The sequence below is a fragment of the Pseudophryne corroboree genome, assembly GCF_028390025.1.
Source record: "Pseudophryne corroboree isolate aPseCor3 chromosome 3 unlocalized genomic scaffold, aPseCor3.hap2 SUPER_3_unloc_63, whole genome shotgun sequence".
NCBI lineage: Eukaryota > Metazoa > Chordata > Amphibia > Anura > Myobatrachidae > Pseudophryne > Pseudophryne corroboree.
Window position 1 is genome coordinate 108,440 of NW_026967556.1, and position 23,499 is coordinate 131,938.

The 23,499-nt window shown below is 45.8% G+C and overlaps 1 protein-coding gene across 1 annotated transcript in view; it reads right to left on the reverse strand.

The window, feature by feature from the left end:
* Positions 1-19,408: 19,408 nt before the first annotated feature.
* Positions 19,409-23,499, reverse strand: part of LOC134984554 (oocyte zinc finger protein XlCOF22-like) — a 64,655-nt gene continuing 60,564 nt past the window's right edge. Inside the window, exons 7-8 of the mRNA XM_063950110.1 lie at positions 22,165-22,216; positions 19,409-19,469 (exon numbers count right to left, since the gene is read on the reverse strand). Coding sequence (XP_063806180.1) covers positions 19,409-19,469; positions 22,165-22,216 — 113 coding nt within the window. The remainder of the gene's footprint in view (positions 19,470-22,164; positions 22,217-23,499) is intronic.

Below are 23,499 nucleotides of genomic sequence, written 5' to 3' on the forward strand. Positions count from 1 at the left end.
CAAATAAAAGCACTCTCAGGACTTCTCACAGACGCAGGTAATAGCTTCCTGTTTGCTGTGTCAGTTACAGAGAGTTTCCAGTCCTGCTCAATCCGGTTGTTCCTGTCCTCAGTGGTCCAGTACTCGGAATTTGTCATCTATTCCTGGAGTCCGACCGAGCACCTTTAACATCCTGTGGTGTTCGTGAGTCGCGGCGTAGCCGTGTGTTGCGGCTTGACCGCTTACTGTTTATTATTTAGTTTCATTGTGCTCCGGAGCTTTTGCGGAGGATTCCGCTCCCACAAATCCACTCTGGTATCCAGCGGTGCTGGATAGGAGTAACGGATCAGTGGATCTTTGGTTGTCCTTTTCCCTGGCGGTTTGTCCGCACATACTTTTGGTTTAAGTTAGATAGCTTGTAGCCCCTGGCCTGGTTGCTTAGTCAGAGGGCCCCTTGTTATCACCCTGTCTCGGATTTCCCTTTGTCTCCCATTAAGACCTGAGGGGGCATCGGGGTTGGGCAGACATAATCCGCCCTTCGAACGCGGCTGCCATGGGCTCAAGCAACCATAGTCTCGCAGGGGATTTCTGATAACACGGGCGAGACAACGGAGTTAGGGCGCCAGGGGTTACTAGGCTTTCCTGCTCCCGTAACCAGCATATCTTTCCAGTACTCAGACCTCTGCCATAAGATCTCCTCTGGTCTGGAGTACGGGAATCATAACAATGGGTGTACCAGTCAGTGTATGTGTTCCCTCCTCTGCCTCTCATACCAAAAGAGAATCATAAAAAGGAGAGGAGTAAGAACTATACTCGTGGTTCCGGATTGGCCAAGAAGGACTTGGTACCCGGAACTTCAAGAGATGCTCACGGAGGACCCGTGGCCTCTACCTCTAAGAAAGGACCTGCTCCAGCAGGGACCTTGTCTGTTCCAAGACTTACTGCGGCTGCGTTTGACGGCATGGCGGTTGAACGCCGAATCCTGAATGAAAAAGGCATTCCAGAAGAAGTCATCCCTACCCTGATAAAGGCCAGGAAGGATGTAACCGCAAAACATTATCACCGCATTTGGCGAAAATATGTTGCGTGGTGTGAGGCCAAAGAGGCCCCTACAGAGGAATTTCATCTGGGTCGCTTCCTACATTTCCTGCAAACAGGACTGTCTATGGGCCTAAAATTAGGGTCCATTAAGGTTCAACTTTCGGCCCTGTCGATTTTCTTCCAAAAAGAACTGGCTTCAGTGCCTGAAGTCCAGACGTTTGTCAAAGGGGTACTGCATATACAGCCTCCTTTTGTGCCCCCGGTGGCACCTTGGGATCTCAATGTGGTTTTGGGGTTCCTAAAATCACATTGGTTTGAACCACTCACCACTGTGGAATTAAAATATCTCACATGGAAGGTGGTAATGCTGTTAGCCCTGGCTTCAGCCAGGCGTGTCTCAGTATTGGCGGCTTTATCTTATAAAAGCCCTTACCTGATTTTTCACACGGATAGGGCAGAATTGAGGACTCGTCCTCAATTTCTCCCAAAGGTGGTTTCAGCGTTTCATTTGAACCAACCTATTGTGGTGCCTGCGGCTACTAGGGACTTGGAGGACTCGAAGTTACTGGACGTAGTCAGGGCCCTGAAAATATATATTTCCAGGACGGCTGGAGTCAGGAAATCTGACTCGCTGTTTATCCTGTATGCACCCAACAAGCTGGGTGCTCCTGCTTCTAAGCAGACGATTGCTCGTTGGATTTGTAGTACAATTCAGCTTGCACATTCTGTGGCAGGCCTGCCACAGCCAAAATCTGTAAAAGCCCATTCCACGCGGAAAGTGGGCTCATCTTGGGCGGCTGCCCGAGGGGTCTCGGCTTTACAACTTTGCCGAGCAGCTACTTGGTCAGGGGCAAACACGTTTGCTAAATTCTACATATTTGATACCCTGGCTGAGGAGGACCTGGAGTTCTCTCATTCGGTGCTGCAGAGTCATCCGCACTCTCCCGCCCGTTTGGGAGCTTTGGTATAATCCCCATGGTCCTTATGGAGTCCCAGCATCCACTTAGGACGTTAGAGAAAATAAGAATTTACTTACCGATAATTCTATTTCTCATAGTCCGTAGTGGATGCTGGGCGCCCATCCCAAGTGCGGATTGTCTGCAATACTTGTATATAGTTATTGTTACAAAATTCGGGTTATTATTGTTGTGAGCCATCTTTTCAGAAGCTCCTTCGTTTATCATACTGTTAACTGGGTTCAGATCACAGGTTGTACGGTGTGATTGGTGTGGCTGGTATGAGTCTTACCCGGGATTCAATATCCTTCCTTATTATGTACGCTTGTCCGGGCACAGTATCCTAACTGAGGCTTGGAGGAGGGTCATAGGGGGAGGAGCCAGTGCACACCAGCTAGTTCAAGCTTTTACTTTTGTGCCCAGTCTCCTGCGGAGCCGCTATTCCCCATGGTCCTTACGGAGTCCCAGCATCCACTACGGACTATGAGAAATAGAATTATCGGTAAGTAAATTCTTATTTTTTATTCTATTTTATATTCCCGTCTGAGTAATTACGCCATAATGTCTAATCTCGGAGTGGACCCCAGAAGATGTAAAGAAACCGTGTAAGTGTTCCATCATTCTGTTACGTGTAAGCATACAGGTAAGTGATGGCACGGTGGTCACTGACCGTCACATTCCGGTGGTATAATGGAAGTGGACTGTCTCAGCTTATTCTAGTCTACTACAGAAATAAAAACAATCAGCCTTTATCCTGCTTAAAAAAATTACAAAGCCCATAAATCAAGCTTGGTCGGACAAGACAGAAGCCACATTAATGGTGGCACATCATATAGGCTGAGGACCCATGCTTCTGGGATATACGGCATAACTCCCTTTTTTCCCACAAAAACCTTCCCTTCACCATTCACAATGTCCACCATTGCCCCTTCAGAAGGGACACAACTTTCCTTTGCTTTTTCCACCTCCTCCTCTACAGAGCCCAGGACCACCTCCATGACCATTTCATGTTTATCTGGAGGCCAGGCATCTGGGAGGTTCATGGCCTGAGATGACCACAGAACCACCAGGTAGTGGGCAAGAAGAATCCACAGCCTCCTGAGGAACTGGAAAATCCAAGGATCCACCCCACATGAGGCAGAGAAGGGTCAACCACAGGGACTGGCTCACCAATTTCCTTCCTAAAAGCTGCTCTTTACCCAGTTTGGTACCTGTGGGCTCCCACTCCAATTTCCCTTGAGAGTCCTTACCCTCACTAATCCCTTCTACACCTACCAGATCCTTCCCCTTCCAACCACTCCTCCTTTTTAAGCTTTTCACCACCTGCTGTGTGAGTCCCATCCAACCACTCCTCCTCTCCTTGACTCATTGGTGTAGCAACCCCCTTCTCCCCCCCCCCCCACACCCCATTGCTACACTGCAGTTAAGCTGTGAGACTTGCTGCTAGCAGTACTCACTAAGCATACACACACACATCATTATTACACAGCTATGCCAGAGACACTGTCTCACTGACAAATAAATAATAAATAAAATAAAGGAATAAGGGACAATAAACAAATAAAAACAAATATATATAAATAAATGGATAGGATAAGGATAAATTTAGTACAAAGACAGGGACTCAACAATAAAATACAGTAATGGACACAGGAAGACAATCAGTTATACAACACAGTGGGAAAAGCTAATAGGGAAAGTTAATACTTATCTGCTCCCTGCTCCACTGATCTGTGCACAGAAGTTGTTCTCCCCGGCTGCAGGCTCCCTTCCCCACCGGCTGCTGGCTCCCTCCGGCCGCTGCTTCCTCCTGGCTGCTGGCTCTCCCTGGCTGCTGGCTTCCCCCTTGCTGCTGGCTTCTGGCTCCCCTGGCTTGCGGCTCTAGCACCTCGCCGCTCCGTCCTTGTGTGTGCCCTTGTGTGTGCGTGCCCAATGTCACTTCCGGTTCCAGTCGCTCGATGCTCTATCTCAGTAATAGGTTTCTCCTACATACTTGAAATGTATTTGTAGTTGATTATGTGCTCATATTGATTATTATACTAATGTATAACCTGTGACTGCTGAATTTACTATAATTCTGTCAGTTTTTTCTGACTATTCCGATCTTCAATGCTTGTGCAAAGCAAGGTAGGGTCGGATTTTATGTCACTTTAACAAAATTTTAAGTGATTACAGTCACAAATTGTGTAGTACACTGTGCAAGTGTCTGATTATTTATCATGTCTAAGAGCGGCAAGGGTGAGGAAAATACACTCACAGCAGCACCAATACTCATCATGTTTGTCAAAGCTGGGTTAACCTATCAGGATCTGGTTCAGAAACATAGTTTTAGCTTTCATCAAAGTCTTGACAAATCCAAGGAGGACACAGGTGCAAGTTGAAACCCCATGGGCTACCTTTTTATAGACAATATCCAGTGTAGCTGAGAGGATAATTCCAACTTCTGTACCAGGGTTAGGTTACACTATTAACCCTTACATGCAGCATTCCACCTGGGGTTTATCACATCCAGCAGGGGAAGCAGCAGCCTCACAACAAAAACAGGCTGAAAGGACAGTGGTAAGTAAATCACATAGACATGAAACATCTTCACAGTCTACACATGCTTCAGATGAGGATTCGTTGAAGAATGAAGACTCATTACACTCTGGTTCTGCATACGAAGCTGAGGCGGAAGGTCTCAGCTCAGTGGACGTATCTGTGTTAATTAATGCGATGAAAGCCATTTTATCCTTAGAATAATCAGCAGAGCCTGTGTTAAAATCCAAGTCACCTGTGTTTAAATGTCCCAAAACAGTCAGGACTGAGTTTCCTGGGTCAGGACAGCTGAAGGAAATTTATAGAAGAGGCTTGGGTTACACCCAGTAAGAAATTTAGAAGGAAATGGAATTCCAGTTATCCTCTTCTGGCTGAGGACTGTTTAAACAGAGAGGTGGCCCCCAAAGCATATACGCATGTAATTCTATTAGTGGGAATATCCACATTACCTCTGCCTTCAACATCATTAAATGGTGTCATGGATAGGAGAGTTGATGGTTTTTGGCAAAAAAAATATTTTGCCCCGTCTGGGGCAATCATAAGATCAATCAAAGCTTCAGCCTGGCTGGCAAAAGCAGTGGCTGCCTGGACTGATGCATTGGAGAGGGATCTTTCAATTGCATATAGAGAGCAAAAATCTCATGTAGCACATATCAAGCAGGTTGCAATGTTTTTGAAAGAAGCAGCCTTGAATATGGGTACTATTGCCTCTCAGGCATCAGCTTCAGCAGTAGCCGCTCGCAGAGCAGTTTGGCTATGTACATGGAAAGCTGATTCAGAATCCAAAAATGTTTTGGAGTGTTTACCTTTTACTGGAGATATTATTTTTGGTAAAGAATTAATCAGTATCTTGGAGTCAGAAGCAGACTCCAAAAAAGTGAAGTTTCCTTCCACAAACAAATTCAAGCCTAAAATTCCAGCTTTTCAGCCCTTTCCGTCTCAAGGGAAAACAAAAGGAAAAGGAGATGGCAAACAGTCCCAATACAAGAAGTCTGGTGTTAAAACTGAATGATAATAATAATAATAGAGAGTTCTCCATTGTGATGATATTCAGCATATAGAATTTATTATCAAAGAGGGAACCGCTCCCAATATTCTGCGCAGAGGAGCCTGGACCAAGATAGAATTCATCAATGAGCCTGTGTCTTTAGAACACTGACTTTACATTATTTATACCATAACATTATACAATTATTCAGAGCTTATTTACAAACAAGGCGTACATATAGATTAAATCATGGAGATACATTGGTTGATGAACAATAAGGGGAAATGCCAAATATGGTCAGATTAGCTAATTAAAGAGAGTGGTTTTATCCATAAGATGGCAGACTTGTCCATGAATCTTGAATCTCCTATATATAACAATTAGGTTCTCTAATAGGCTTCATTGTCATAAAGGTCATTCTTGTTCATAATAACGTGTTGTCTAAAGTGAAGGTCCATCAGATATTCCATGATATGTCCTTGTTCTGCCACAAAGTCTCATACAATATCATTGAGCACTCGTTATCTACACAAAGGCCTTGCTACTAGCCACATAAACACCTAATCAAATGATGCTCAAGGGTTGTGGGAGAATATTACTCTGTGCATAGTAACTCTATACTAAAAGAAGACACTGTTTAAGGGAACATTAGAATATCAAGAATCATAGCACAATTAATGAGACAATACAGGATATTTGATATAACTTCAACATTCCACTGTTTTGTTTAATCTCTAAACAACTATCATATAATAAATCAAATACTCACCATGTGTAAATTATTTGTCTGGTGATGAGTGGAGTAGTGTGAGATGTGAGATAGAATAAGGAAAACCCGTTCTCTGGATGCAATCGCTGACACTAGTCCACTGAGTATCGATGCGAAAGCCTCAACCCTCCCGAAAACTTGTGTAGATAAGAGAAATGGAAGAGGTAGCGACAGAACATGTTGTTTCTTTACCCTGGCTATAGGTTGAGGTTCTTCTTGCTGTGTGTGTGTGTATGACGCAAAAGCATGTACGCACCTATTAAGTGTATATTTCTGTTAGTGTGATCATGTGTGGGCTACTGCAGTGTAGGTAACCGGGGTCATCACCATAAGATTAGTTTTTGGCTTTCTTTGGGGTGTTAGTATTTTGCCACACTGTCGACCAAGGGCCAGCAGACATTTGATGCTTACATAGATTATGAAAATTATAAGAATTATCATCATGACATAATGTAACACTTGATATAGCCACTTAGAAATACTGGCTCCCATCCATCCAAAAAGATCCCAATCAGCCGATTGGTTCATGTGTTCCTGTAAATCTTGTAGTAATTTTTTAATATCTCAGATAATTACAATCCCATTGAACAGACGTTTATTCTGTTCAATGGGATTGTAGTTATCTGAGATATTAAAACACATTCCTTTAAATTGTTCCCATTCGCTACCTTCTCTGAGCAGTAACTAATGGATGGCTACTCGATATTGAATCACACCTTCTCTAATGTCTCTCAGTTCTTCATTAATGAGTCCTATAGAGGTGCTTGTAGCCTTTATATTTTTAGCTAGTCCATAAAAATTTAACTTCCTAGGTCGATCACAAGTCTATATAGCAAGCCAAAAGGCATATCAGTAAGGGAATTTTTTATAGTAAATTAATTGTAAATCATAGTATTTTAGCTCTATAACCACGAGATATAAATAGATACTTTGGTAAGCGTGTCTCAATTGATAAGTGATATATTTCTTCTTCTGCTCAAGTACATATTCATCAGTATCTTATCAAAACATCATTTTGTACATATTCCTAGTGTCATTATATCTTCCTATGCCATGGTCAGTGTGGGGAACATACTATATGTTTATGTTATTTTCCTTAAGCCGTTATGGCTCATGGTGTAGGGAAAGGTAAGAAAGAGAAGATTGTCTCTTTGTTGGCGCACTAAGAGAGAGAGAAAATTATTAATTTGTATAAAATATAACTTTTAATGTTAATCATCCCCAATCGTAGTATATCAACTATCTCAGGTAATACCACCTATACAATTCTAGGTCCAACACATTACTGTGGGATAGATCATAATATTGAGCAAGTTATTCGGATCCCACAATATGTCCTAAATCCCTTACAGTATGTCTGTAATCATTGTTATATAACCTCTAGTCGTATTAATGTACTGTAAGTCCAAACCCCTTGAGTAATGATCCCACAATCCCACACTTAATATATGAATTGACACAAGTAGTACCACCTATGCAGTTCTATGTTCAATAGAATATTGTGGGATGTGTCACAATATTACATTTACTGATCTATCTCTTCCCTTAGGATTGGATTATAATATATCATTAGTCCCTTGTGGTACACCTGTGGTCATTGTTTTATATATACCAAGGGGTGACAGTCACATTCATGTATGGTGTTTTACAGTATTGAGTGATTAATCCAGCCAAGGAGTTATCTATAGTCTCCTAATATTGGGGTATATTACCATTTCTCATTATGGGGTTCTCAACCTAATTGGTTGTCTGAACTGTTTAAATAAACAGCTCATAAGTCATTCTTAACATATCATTTCATTTGTGGATGACTCAAATCGTGAGATAGTGTAAATATAAATGAAGTGGACTTCCGGTTCCGGGACGCATGGAGTAGGAAGCTCACCGCAGGAGCTCCGTCCCCGCCGCCCGCTTTTAAACACCTTTTCAAGGCTATTATAGCCTCTACACCGCCCGTGACACCCCAGCCGGCATTCGCGATCACAATGGAACGCTTTGTGACAGCCGTGACAGCAGCCCCACAGGATCCTGCAGCCGCGCCGAACAGGCAGGAGAAGCGCCGCGCGACAAGTGTCATGGCGCCGGACGCCGGACCTGAGGTGCTTTCCCCAGCTTCCAAAAAAGCTGCAGCAGAGGGCGCAGACAACACAGGCTCCCAGGTATGCCGTGACCCCACAGCCCCTGTCACATACGGAGACGTAGTGGCTGCAATCACTGCTACAATGGCACCTCTCCTGTCCCAAGCAGTAAGTGACATAGCCAAACAATTGCAGCACCTGACACAGAGGGTTACCCGCACTGAAACACAACTTCAAGCAGCTACCCATGACATAGAAGGGCTTCACCATTCAGTAAAAAATCTCACTACAGAAAATTACCAAATATGGAATAAATTAGACGATATTGAAAATCGTTCGAGAAGAAACAATATAAGATTAGTGGGACCGCCAGAATCTATTAAAGGCACGGCACTGGCACAATTTGTACGCACTACTCTTCCCTCTCTATTGGGAATTGATCGGGACTGTAGTGATCTCGTGATCGAGAGAGTCCACCGAGTAGGACCAGTTCCCACCCCCAACAGACCGCACCCACGTGTGACTTTGTTCCGATGTCTGAACTACCTTCATAAAATGATATTTTGGTCTGCTTCCCGTAAAGTGAAAGATTTACAATGGGAGGGTAACAAGCTTTACATATTTCAGGATTACTCAGTGGAACTGACCCGGGCCCGCAAGGCTTTTTCACCAATTTGCACGCAACTCGTGTCTGAGGGATGCAAGTTTGGTCTGCTCTACCCCGCACGCTTGCGCATTTATGAGGTTACCTCCCACAAGGACTTTTTGTCACCCGCAGATGCAGCAGCATATCTACGCAATGTTGCAAAAGAGGATAGCGTGGACATCACAGATCGCCCTTCACCGGCATTGTAATCTCATGATCTCACTCGGATACTCTCAAGCACCCCCCTCATGGGTAGTGCTCTCTTGACCCTGTCTGCAGACCGTTCAGTGACTGCCACTGCTGAACTCTGATTATACGTATTCTCAGTTATATGCACCCATTTCTCTGTATTTTCTTCACACGATTGCATCTAGGAATATAGATAACTCAGCTCACTTAGATATGAGATTATCTCATACAGAGTGATGTACAATTTAGCTGGACATATTTCTAGTCTGCAGCGATAGCTGAAGTTATCTTTTGGTAATCCCCACTCCCTGTTTGCCACTCGTGACATATTGCTCCTCACAGATTAGTTTATATATGGGGACTCTTCACTTTTCTTCTCGGGCGGGCATAGATACTTATGAGAGGACGGTGGTGGGGGAAATCCTACCTCACTATTGCTTTCATGTCCTCTAACGCTCATACACGTGGCCACTGTTATTGGTCCTTGTATATGACCGTTAGCCGGAGGTCGCTGGTCAATGCTAAAATGGTTATTAGTACGGTAATGTTTATCATATTGTACGACCTGTTGTTTACTTTTTTCTTTTCTAATGCTTCTCCCCCCCTTATATTGTCTCTATCCTCCCCCCTCTCACCTACCCCCCTCCCAGGATGTGACTGTCATTATCTGGATAAAGCTGATAGTGGTTGGTGCATATGTTTAATCTTTGACACGACAACATGCCTGACTTAGTAGTGGGAACTTGGAATGTAGGGGGATTTAACTCCCCAGCGAAGAGACGGAAAATACTCCTTTATCTCAACAAACAACGGATAGATCTGGCTTTCCTGCAGGAAACGCACCTCACACAGGAGGAGACGGTGAAATTGGACACCTTAAACTGGCAGGTACTGGGTTTTAGCTCATATAATTCTAAAGCTAGGGGTGTTGTCGTATTGGTAAAAAGTCATATTCTCACGGAGGTGGTTTCCACTTTAACTGACCCAGATGGTCGTTATGTTATATTATCTGCAAAGATTAATGGTAAAATGTACACCATATGCAACGTTTACGCTCCTAATGTTTCTAACAAGATGTTTTTTCAGTCTCTACTAGCTAAATTTACCCCCTTTTTAACAGAACCTTTGCTCCTAGGTGGTGATTTTAACCTTATCTCTTCCTCCTATCTAGATAGGTCTCATCTTCCCGCGAGACATCTCACACTGCCTAAACTTGGAGTTCCCTTTTTAGCAGAAAGATTACAAGCAGTAGATATCTGGAGGGCTCTGCACCACACGGAAAAAGAATACACATGCCTCTCCGCTGCACATCACACACTATCCAGGATAGATTACATTTTATTATCCCATTCTTTACTTCCTCATGTGTCTGACTCCCAAATTGAGACCATAGCCCTCTCGGATCATGCCCTGGTAACTGCGACCCTTCACTTTCCAAATGTCTCCTCCCCATCTCCTAAATGATGGCGGTTCCCGTCATATCTCGCAAACTCCCTAAAATTCCAACAGAAATTGGAATCCTCCTGGGAATCTTTTCTGACTAATAATGTATCCCATCTAGAAGAAGTTCCTATATTGTTCTGGATGACTGCGAAATTAGTTCTCCGGGGTGATATCATATCATACGTCTCAGCTAATAATAAAAAATATGCCACTCAATATTTAGAGTTTCAGAGGCCCCTGTCAACAGCCTACCAGCAATACAAATCCTCCCCTACCCCACAAAACCGCCTCATTTATCTTAACGCTAAAACTCATTTTGACGAATTCATGTCATCTATGGGCAGTAGATTCTCCTTTTCCGTAAATGATAAATTCTTTAAATTTGGCAATAGAACTGGAAAATGATTGACGACTTTACTAAATGGTTCTCGTCCTCCTATGGTCACGCACCCACTTCGCACATCCACTGGTGCGCTAACCACTACTAACCAAGAAATCTCTGACATTATGAGATCCTTTTATGAAGGCCTATACTCCCCAACTCCACCTCCTTTGCCCGAATCTCCCCCTACAGTCTCCCCATGGCCCTCTACCTTTTGGGACACTCTTCCTGTTCCACGATTACTCCCCAAGATGGTTCAATCATTGCTAGATCCCATCACACTTGAAGAAGTCAGAAATGTCATTGGACAATTCGGCAGGGACAAGGCACCGGGTCCTGATGGCTTCAGTGCTGATTTTTATAAGATTCTTCTACCACGTTTTGGTGAGACTTTGGTGTCGGTCCTGAATGCGGTTTTGACCACTGACACTCTTCCCAGACATTTTAATACAGCCATTCTCAAGGTTCTTCCTAAACCCGGGAAGGACCTCTCTCAGCCGGGATCATACCGCCCAATCTCTTTACTGAATCTCGATTACAAGTTACTTACCAAAATATTAGCGGATCGGATTAAACATTTACTCCCTCATATTATACATAAGGACCAAACAGGATTTATCTGGCGAAGACACTCTGAGGTCAACGTACGACGGGTCCTGTCAGCTATCTATGCTTCCTCCTCCTCTTTTTCTCTTGCCACTCACCCAGTTATCCTATCTCTTGACGCAGAAAAAGCGTTCGATCTGGGTGACTGGGATCACCTTTTCTCTTCTCTTTCACTTTTTGGCTTTCCTGCCCCTTTTGTAAATCTCCTGAAACTCCTTTACACTACTCCTCGGACGCAGGTCTGGTGTAATGGAGTTCTATCCCCAGCTTTTGAGATACATAGAGGAACCAGACAGGGATGCCCCCTGTCACCCTTACTCTTCCCATAGCGCTGGAGCCTCTGGCGATAGCCTTACGACAATCCCCAAGATTTAAAGGAATCATAATAGGGGACGTGGATCTCCGCCTGGCCCTTTTTGCCGATGACGTGCTCTTGTTTGTCTCAGACCCAGTGACCTCCATCCCAGAGATCCTGAGCCTGATTCAGACATTTGGAAATAGGGCAGGATATAGGATTGATGTAGCTAAATCAGACATTTTACTCTTAGGTCCCACTACAAATGTCATATCAGATCTCCTTTCATCGCTTTCTTTCAAAATTGCCCCCACAAAAATCACGTACCTAGGGATCCAAATCCCGGGGAATCGGTCTAGATTGTACGAGGAGAATTACTCCCCTAGCCTGGCACGAGTAACAACACTTTTGGATAGTTGGAAATGACTTCCCTTGTCACTGTTGGGGAGGATAGCAGTGTTACAAAACATAATCTTCCCCAAACTGTTTTACCTTATGCAAATGCTCCCAATCCGACTTAATAATTGAGACATCCAATACCTACGGAAAATGATGTCAAAATTCTTGTGGAAAGGAAAAAAATCATTCATAGCTTTAGACAAGCTGATGGCTCCTAAGTTGGAGGGTGGGTTCGGGGTATCTGATTACGCATCTTATTCAATGGCTTCGCTGTTTCGTTGCGCTGCTGGCTGGCTGTTTGATAGAGAACTCTTCACTGACTCCGCACTGGATGAGGCCTTGTTCGCTCCTTATTCCCCGGGAGCTCTGCTACTTTGTAAACCTTCTTTGATCCCCTCATCGATTCGCAATAATCCCCTTTTCCATGATATCTATTATAACTGGCGCTCCCTACACAAAAAATTCAGGAGTAATCCAGAAATCTCACCATGCATCCCACTATGGGGCAACCCTGCATTTCCCCCATCTCTTTTTTTTTTAAATAGAGTAATTTTTATTCACCACAAAAGTTAAAGATACAGACATTTCAGGATACATTTCTGGTCATATTGGATAATCACAGTATTCAGTCATTCATATCAGCTTTATGGTATTATACATGCATGAATACTATTCCCCACATCACCATTTCCGTGCGGTCTTCACGCAATATGCATATTGTATGTAGTCTGTATCCAAGTTATGGTTCACATACTTAACATTTTTTAGATTTTCTCCCCCCACCTTATGTGTAATTACCCCGTCTATTGAGCCGTATATAGCCCACAACCCCACTACCCCCAAACTAACCCTCTAAACAAACTCAAGCCTAGTCAACCTGATGTGTGCGTGGTGTGGTGCGACAGCTAACCACCTAAGCAACTGCGTTAGGAGAGGTAAAGGGTTCGGCCCAACGCCCCGGGGCCCAAACAGCGCTCCTGCATCAATGGCCAGTGCCCGCTACATTTGAAGGGCAAGGGAGGAGTATGTGGAAGTGATCCAAGGAGACCAAATCTTCTCGTATCTGGTAAGGGCATTATATTTCATATATACATATCGTTCTTTTAATAGGGTATCATTGATCAAACTTTTAAGAGCAGGTATTGTGGGAGGGCTGGGGGCCATCCATGTCCGCGCGATACACACTTTTGCAAGTGCGCATACGCTGCGGGCATACATGCTTTCCCATCTGGACCCAGAATTCGAGTCACCCACCCCCAGAATGCAGAATCTCGGAGTCAGCATTCCCCTCTGTGTTCCAAAATCGACCTGACCCCAGCCCAGAACACCTGTAGCGACGGGCATTCCCATATGAGGTGCCAGAATGTGCCTCCGGCAGCCCTGCACTTGGGACAAACATCAACATTATCAGACCTGAATCTGGCCAGCCTGCTCGGTGTCATGTATGACCTATGCAGAATGAAAAACTGTATCTGCTGAAACCGTAGCGATTTGGTGACCTGACTCGGATTGCCCAAAGCGCCCTCCCAGTCTTCCCCGTCTATGGGACCCAAGTCACGCTCCCAGTTCGCCCGAAGATTCGAGAGCGGGTCTGCGTGTATTGTTTGGAGGAGGTATGAGTAAGTGAAGGAGATCACCTTGACTCGACCCAGAGATTGTAGGAAAGTTTTGATGGGAAATGGGAGGAGCGCCGGGGGGGAGTCTCCAAATTGCGCCTGCAAGGCGTGCCTGAGCTGTAAAAATCTGTAGAAGTGAGAGTTCGGAAGTCCAAACTCCTCCTTTAATTGTTGAAATGATTTCAATGAACCGCCACTATATAATTGGGACAGTGAGTCTATCGAATACGGAGCCCATACCTCCCCGCCCTCTAGGGACCTCAGCTCATTAAGCATTGTGGAGTGCCATAGGGGGGTGTCAGGGTCCATGCCTTCATACCCGAGTAGGCCCTTCAATGCTAGCCATATTCTCATCGCCTGGAAGACAATAGGAGGTAAAGATCTGGAAGGGTTTTCCCCCACCAAGACCTGTGCCGGGGAAAGGTCTGGGTAGTAGCACTGAAGGAACGCCCGTCCCAGCCCAGCCCCCCCCCCCTCCCGAAGCCACATACTGATATGTGATAGCTGAGCAGCATAGTAATATAGTTGGAAGTGAGGCAAGGCCAGACCGCCGTCCCTTTTCTGTCTGGTGAGGGTGGTTAATTTAATTCTAGCTCTTTTATTGGCCCATACAAAGGAGGACAGGACGCTATTTAATTTCCTGAAGAAGGCTGGAAAAATGAATACAGGGGACTGTAGTAGAACATACAATAGTTTAGGCAGGACTACCATTTTAATAAGGCCGACCCTGCCCGTCATTGTCAGTGGTAACTTACCCCAGGCTCTAGATTTGCGCACTACTGTTTGTACTAGGGGGTCGAGGTTTAAGGGCACAAAGTCTGATGGGTCGTTTGTAATTAGAATTCCGAGGTACTTGAACTGAACTGTCCAGCACAGTGGCAGAGATATTTTCGGAACCTGAGGGAGGGAGCCTATAATGGGCATAATAAATGATTTAGTCCAATTTATGCGGAGACCCGAATACCCACCGAATGTCTCGATGACCCGCAGCACAGTGGGCATCTCTACTGCGTAGTCTTGAAGGAATAACAACAGGTCATCCGCATAAAGGGCTATCTTGTCAGTACAGGGGCCGGTACCTATTCCCTCGATGTCCGGGTGCGATCTGATCAGGCAAGCGAGTGGCTCTATGGCTATGGCAAACAGAGCAGGAGAGAGGGGGCATCCTTGTCTGGTGCCCCGTGTCAAAGGGAAGGAGGAGGAGATGTAGCCGTTCACCAAGACCCTGGCGCGTGGATTCTGGTATAGCAATTTAATCCATTGAATAAAGTTTGGGCCGAAGCCCATGCTCCTCATGACTCCCCACAGGTAAGGCCATTCAACGCTGTCGAATGCCTTGGCTGCATCCAGCGAGACTACAGCCGCGTCCGAGGGGAAGTCGCGGGGGGCCTGCAAAATGGTGTATAGCCTGCGCAAGTTAATGGATGTGGATTTCCCAGGCATGAAGCCGTTTTGATCCGGATGAATTATGGATTCAATTACTAGGTTGAGACGGACCGCGAGAATTTTCGCCAGGATCTTGGCGTCAGTGGGGATGAGAGAGATCGGCCTGTAGGAGTCCAACAACATGGGGTCCTTACCAGGCTTTGGAAGCATTATAAGGATCGCCTCGGACATCGAGGGAGGAAGGCTGTTAGTGACACTCATTTTAACGTACGTGTCAAGCAGCTGGGGACCAAAGAATTCTATATACTGTTTATATAGTTCCGTGGGAATACCGTCACTACCCGGGGATTTACCTCTAGGAGACACCTCCACCGCCGACACCACCTCTTCCAGGGTCAGAGGTGCGTCCAGTGCGTCCCTGGCCTCATGGGAGAGTTTAGAAAGGGGAATGTTTGTCAGGTACAGGTCTATTTCCTCCGTGGAGCATGTCAGTCTACTGTCGTAAATTTCTCTGAAGTAGCCGAGGAACATCTGAGCGATGTCGGGGGTGGCATCCACCGTGAAGCCGCCCGGGTCAAGCATTTGCGCTATCGTGGTCCCAGGTCTATCATAGTGCACTAAGTGGGCCATCAGGCTACCTGGTCTGTCCGCCTGCATATATATGTTAGTAGCCCTAAACAAAAGGGAACGTGCATTTATATCTGAAAGGTGGGCCAGCCAGGCCTCCCGAGCCACAAGCCAGCGGGCCTTCAGCTCAGGAGTACCCTCTGTCAGGTAACGCATCTCCAGATCCCTACACTCAGTCTCAAGCTGTCTTTCCGTCGCCCTTCTAGCCACCTTGCAGGCTGCAATTTTGCCGATCATTGTACCTCGTAAATATGCCTTGAACGCGTCCCAGACAACCGGGGCCCGGGCCGATCCCACGTTATCTGCAAAAAATCCCTCCCATGTGGACACCAACTCCGGGCATTCGCCCAGCTGGGCCAGCCAGGAAGGGTGTAGCCGCCAGTATGACTGTCCCCTCTGACATTCCCCATCTATTGAGAGCACCAGGGGCGAGTGATCTGACACCCCCCGTGCCTCGTAACGGACATCCGTCACGCCAGGCAAAAGCCCAGGCGAGACCAGGGCCAGGTCGATCCTAGAAAAAGAGCCATGTGTACCCGAATAACAGGAGTATTGCCTGAGACCAGGATTCCGAATTCTCCAGACGTCTACCCACTGCATACCGTCCAGAAATTCTGCGAATCTAGATCCCGATGAGGCTAAACCGCCCCCCGTCCCCGGGGCGCCCTCCATCTGTCTAAGGAGGCATCCAACACAGCGTTGAAGTCCCCCAAGCAGATGACAGGGGTGTGTGGGGAGGAGGCAACAAACAGGGCGGCCTTTTGCAGGACATCGTATGAAAAAGGGGGGGGAACATACACAGACAACAGGAAAAAATTACGTGAGAATAATTTACATTCTAAGAACACGTATCTACCATGCGGATCTGTATTTACCCTAATCATCTCAAACTGTACAGTCCTCTTTATCATTACCGACACCCCTCGGGAATATGAGGAGTGCGAGGAATGATATGCCCAGCCCACCCAAGGCCTACGGAGCGACAACAGCCTATTTCCCTCTAAATGAGTTTCGCTTAAACAGATTATATCCGGGCCATATTTCTTGATCATCTTAAACACTAAGGATCGCTTTACTTTGTTGTTAATGCCCCGGACATTCCACGACAAGATTTTTAAGGGAGGCATGTCAGCCAAGTCATCTGCTGGAGCACAACACTCCTATCTACCACCCGACCCCCCGGCTCCTCACTCGCGCGGTCGCGCCGTCCACCGGCCCCGGACCTCAAGCCAAACCCCTGAAAACAGTGCAACCCCGCCACACCCTCCGAATGACTTATATGTAGGCTTCTTAAATTCAAAACATAAAACAGAAAAACTACTGGGGGGCCAACAGCAGCCCCCCAGCATCCCCCCTCCCCGTATACCTCCCCGAACTGTGGCATACCTAATTCCCTAACCGAACTCTAGCCCTGGAGAACCCAAAGCCTACGGCAACACTATACTAGGCGTACAGATCAAACAACCCCAATATTTAAACCCTTATACGTTTATACGTTTATAACACTTCTCAGTAAAGTCCAGAACTACTAAACAAGAGGAAGCTCCCCGGACTTATACTTGCGAGTTGAAGGCCCATAAAGGAAGGCGACCCGAAGTCAGTCTGGAGCCAGCTGGCGTGCCCCCGGAGCATATCTGTCCAACCATGACGCCGCTTCCCTGGGCGAGCTGAAGAATTTAGTCTCCCCGTCCGCCACCACTCGCAATCTGGAGGGAAACAGCATTGAGTATGATATATTCAGGTCACGAAGGCGTCGCTTTATGGGGAGAAACTGTGCTCGGTCTTTTTGGACGTCCGCTGCAAAGTCCGGAAATGCCGACACCCGGACTCCATTCCGCATCAGGGGACCCTTCACACGTCCCAGGCGCAGGACGGAGCCCCGGTCCTTGTAGTGCAGGAATTTTGCTATAAAAGTTCGTGGTGGGGCACCTGGTGGTAAAGGCCGGAAGGGCACGCGGTGAGCCCGCTCCACTGCAAACTGAGATGTAAAGGATTCAGCACCGTATGCCTCTTTTAACCAGGATTCCAGAAAATCCTCGGGGTGTGCCCCTTCTTCTTTTTCAGGGAGGCCAACGAACCTCACGTTGTTTCTGCGGAGTCTGCCCTCCATGTCCAGGAGTTTGGCTTGTATCGTTGTGACTTGCTGTGTAACTGCGGACACCGATTGTTGCAGAGGGCCGCTGAGGTCTTCCAGGTTGGAGACCCTTGTCTCAGTTTCGCCCACCCTCTCCCGTACTCGTTGGACGTCCTGTCGTAGCAGTGATAAATCGCACTGCACCTTCTCCATCTTGTCTGATAGGCGTTGCTCGCTGGCCGCTATGGCCTCCAGGACCTGCTGGATGGAGGGTGCAGACGGCTGCGTGTTCGCCCCCGAGTCGGCCCCAGCCGATGGATCCATTCTGGCAGGGGGGGAAGGCTTAGGAGATGACTGCGTCGACTGCGTCGACTGAGATGTAGGCTGTCGGGCGAACTTCTCCAGTTTAGCCGCGGCCGCACTCTGGCCGCCCCTCACCATCTTGTGGGGGTCCAGCAGTAATAAGAGCCCCGTTATTCAGTATCAAAAGTATAACCGTGGATGGTAAATGCAGTAACAGCAGCACGCCAGTCACTGGGATAGCCAGATGTTGTAATGAAGGGGGAAGGGGGACCTGGGGGGTCCAATGGTATAAATAAATATGTCCAGTGTGTGGTATGCCAGCAGTATAAGCAGTAGGAGACAGGGCAGCTGGGACAGTGTCCAATCCTCCAGCCCAGTGCAGTCTTCACCCACCCTGCACCTTGCTGTGTTCTGTGCCTCAGGGAGCTGCAGTTAAAATGGCCGCCCAGCACAGAGATTTCCCCCTCCTTCCCTCTCTGTACCAGCCTTCAGGGTGTCAGGTTGTCTTCTATATGTGGCCCTGGGGGTACAGGAGTGGGGTACCTCTCCTCTCCTGTGCCGCTGGTCGTCGCGTCCGCCTCGGGCGCTCGATCGTGTGCGCGCGCGCACGCGCCCGGCGGAGCTTCAAAATCGAGGCCGGGGACTGAGCTGCGGCCTAGGCCCGGAGTCCGGGCGGCCGCTGACGCGAGCCGGGAGCGCTCGTACACACGCTCCACAGCCTCCCCAGCACCGTCAGGCAAGAGATCAGTCCAGAGGAGAGCAGGATCGGGGCCCCAGGATTGTTTCAGGATTAATTATCCAGGGAGCTCCTCGATCCTGCTGCCTAGTCCTCTGCCGCCGTGGCCACGCCCCATTTCCCCCATCTCTTATTAATCCTAATTACCGACTCTGGAAAGAGAAGGGTCCCTCTAACTTCTCCAGGGTCTTTGATCCGGGAGGCTCAATGCGGTCTTTTTCCTTCCTCCAAGAGAAGTTCAACCTACCTCACACCCACTTTTACATGTACCTACAAGTCAGACACTATTTAAACCCCACAAATCCCAAACATAACCGCCCCCAAGACATCTCTTCTCTTTCCACCCCACTGTCACTTTCACTTGCTGTACACAGAGTTGGACCCACACGCATCAGACAGATATATAACATCCTGACTTCTAGATCAACAGAACACAGATGGAATAGATTATTAGACCAATGGTGAAAAGATATACCCAGTCTAACTTCCCATCAGCAACTCAGTGAGCACTATATCTCCTCTCTGAAAGCCTTAGCCTCCCCGTACTTACAGGAGGTACATCTTCGCACCCTACAGAGGGCATATATTTCCCCCACACAACATGCCCGATTTAATCCCACGGAATCTGGGGAATGTCCCAAATGTCATGTCAGTGTAGCCTCGTTTTATCACATGTTTTGGGAGTGTGGTCTGATCCGCCGCTTCTGGCATAAAGTAATGGCCTTTATTAACCAGCTATTACACATCCATGTGGAAGCGACGCCGCTATCTTGCCTGTGTGCAAACTTCTCAGAATGGGACTTAGGACCAGGGAGACGGAAAATACAACCATTTCTAACCATCCTAGTAACGGTATCAAAAAAATTATCCTGTCTCACTGGCTCTTGTCCACATCGCCGACTCTGACGGAGGTGCACAGTAAACTTTTGCAGATCTTATACTATGACAGAAAATCGGCCCAAATTAATATTGAATCAGGGATTAAAACCTTTTATAAAAAATGGGGTCTTTATATTGATTCACGGGATCAGACCACACAGACTCAAATATTTAAGGTTTTTGAACACACAAAATGGTTCTTGTATAGGAAATTATTGGAAGACACCTTGCCGTGACATTCCACACTAATATCTACTAGTACCTTTGGGACAAGAACACCATGTTTCCTATAATTGTGCTACTACATCAATTGCGATTCTTCTCACTATATATTTCTAGATAGGACATCCTTATATTCCCCAATCATTCACCCTCATGTGTTACCCTCCCCTTCCCCTTCCCTCCTCTTTTGAGCACTCACTTTTTACTTCTCTTTCTTTTCTCTTTCCTCTGTTTAGTGTTATATATATGTCAGGATACCAAATTCCAAAAGAATCGAACCTCATTATTATGTTTATTGTTATTTAGGAAAAGGTAATCTGGTTCTAGAGGTGTATACACCTTTCTTTATGATTCTGATGATAAAGCGTTGATGGAGACTCCTACGGTTTTGACCCCACAGTTTTGATGTACAAGACAGATTCGCATAAACACTATATACCTTGGTTAATGTTAGTGCAATACTCTTGTGACAAAATACGGATTATGGTTTGGAGTCCACAAGTCTAGATTCTACGGATTTGAACTGTCCCCCTCTTAACAGACTATAATGTATTTGTCAACTTTAGCCTTAACTTCATAATCTCCATTGTCTGCTACTTCGTTGTTTCATATTGAATTTATATTATGTGAAAATCCTAATAAACAGATTTAAAAAAAATATATATATAAATGAAGTAGTAGAAGCACATATCATGTAAAAGCCTGTTATTGAAAGGTGGATTGAAAAGAACCTCACTCTAGAAGATTTCTTTATACATTGTTGCTTATCCAATTGCTACATACTCTGACATTGATTGTAGCTGATACGGCTTAATTCCTTCCCTTCACAGGGAGAGCAGGCTGCGGTGTAACACATTTGTTACAGTGTTGCTATGCAGTTCTCCTGCTGGCAGTACTGTAATGATGGGGTATATGTAATTGTGGTCGAATTGCCGCAAATGTCAAAAAACGGGGCATTTTAAATTCGACAATGCAATACAGTACTTTTCGATAAAAAAACGGACGTTTCAGATTCGACTTTTTGAAATTCGACAGTTGTCAAATTCGACATGTCTGCAGTGGTAAAAATGCGGCTTATCGACAAAAGTATATTCAATTGAAGAAAGTCGATTCGACAACAGTCCTTTTCGACAGTAATTTTGTAAATTTCATTCCGCCTCACTTTGCTGGTGGAATCTAATAAAAAATGTAAAAACATGTTTTTTATTGTGTTTTTTTTTTTTATTGCTAATAGCATATCTATTTATATTAGAATGGATTATGTACCTGGTTTGTCTATTAGGAGCCACAAGTATTATTTATATATTTTTTAAAAGAAAATTTTTTTAACTGACTAAAATAGAGAGAGCATGGTTTTCAGTGGGAAGGGGTGGGAACGGGTTAAAATCAAGAAAAAAAATGCGTGGGGTCCCCCCTCCTAAGCATAACCAGCCTCGGGCTCTTTGAGTCGGTCCTGGTTCTAAAAATACGGGGGGGAAATTGACAGGGGATCCGGTCCTGGTGCAAAAAATACAGGGGACAAAAGATGTAGGGGCCCCCCGTATTTTTAACACCAGCACCGGGCTCCACTAGCTGGAGAGATAATGCCACAGCCGGGGGACACTTTTATACCGGTCCCTGCGGCCGTGGCATTAAATCCCCAACTAGTCACCCCTGGCTGGGGTACCCTGGAGGAGTGGGGACCCCTTAAATCAAAGGTTCCCCCCCTCCAGCCACCCAAGGGCCAGGGGTGAAGCCCGAGGCTGTTGCCCCCCATCCATGGGCTGTGGATGGGAGGCTGATAGCCAACTGACACAAAGAAAGAATATTGTTTTTTGTAGCAGAACTACAAGTCCTGGCAAGCCTCCACCGCAAGCTGGTACTTGGAGAACCACAAGTACCAGCATGCGGGGGGGAAATGGGCCCGCTGGTACCTGTAGTTCTACCACAAAAAAAATACCCAAATAAAAACAGTACACGCACACCGTTAAAGTAAAACTTTATTACATACATGCTGACACACACATACTTACCTATGTTCACACGAGGCTCGGTCCACTTCTCCAAGTAGAATCCTCGGTGTACCTGAAAATAAAATTATATTCACCAAAATTCAGTGTAGCATTTGTCCTCTTCTTTTTTGTAATCCACATACTTGGCAAAAAAACTAAAACCGCATTTACCCAGACCACGCACTGAAAGGGGTCCCATGTTTACACATGGGACCCCTTTCCCCGAATTCTGAGACCCGCTCCATTATCCTTAATGGTGGGAACTTTGCGGTCAGCAGTGAGGTTACTCGCGCCTTCGATACAGTGCCTCACAGGAGACTGATCAAATTAAGGGAACTTGGTCTAGGATATACTATTTGTACATGGATAGGTAATTGGCTGGATAACAGAGTACAACGAGAAATGGTCAACGGGATGTTCTCCAGCTGGGCACCAGTAGTTAGTGGAATACCACAAGGGTCCGTACTTGGCGCGCAACTGTTCAATACATTTATCAACGATCTAGGAATAGTCCTGGAAAGCACAGTGTCAATCTTTGTGGATGATTCTAAGCTGTGTAACGTAATTCAGATAGCGATGTGGAGTCTCTACAAAATGACTTATTTAAACTTGAAGCCTGGGTGTCTAAATGGGGAATGAGGTTCAATATAGAAAAATGCAAACTTATGCATTTCGGGACAAAAAACACACAAGCAGCGTACACTCTAAATGGGGAAATTATAGGGGTAACTGTGGTGGAAAAAGATTTGGGGGTGCTCATGGATAATAGGCTTACAGTACACAATGTCAAAATGCTGCAAAAAAGACAAGTAAGGTGCTTGCATGCATAAAACGGGGCATTGAGACAAGGGATGAGGATGTAATCCTGCCACTGTACAAATCATTGGTACGTCTGTATCTGGCATATTGTGTTCAGTTCTGGGTCCCATATTATAAAAAAGATTTAGGAGAACTAGAAAGGGTTCAAAGGCGGGCTACTAAATTGATTAACGGGCTAGAGACACTGGAGTACGAGGAAAGGCTTGCTAAATTATATATGTATACACTAGAAAAGCGGAGACTTAGAGGAGACATTATTAATATCTTCAAATATGTAAAGGGTCAGCACAAGGAGCTAGCAGCGGATTTATTAGAAGAACTTTGTATAGGACACGTGGGCTCCCGCTGAGGCTAGAGGAGAGAAAATTCCGTATACAAAGTAGGAAAGGGTTCTTCACGGTAAGAGCATTAAAAATGTGAATCTCCCTGCCGGAGAAGATAGTAATGGCAGACTCTGTAAATGTATTTAAAAACCGATTAGACAAATTTCTAACTGGAAAGAGTATGCAGGGTTATAGCATTTACCACAGTGACATT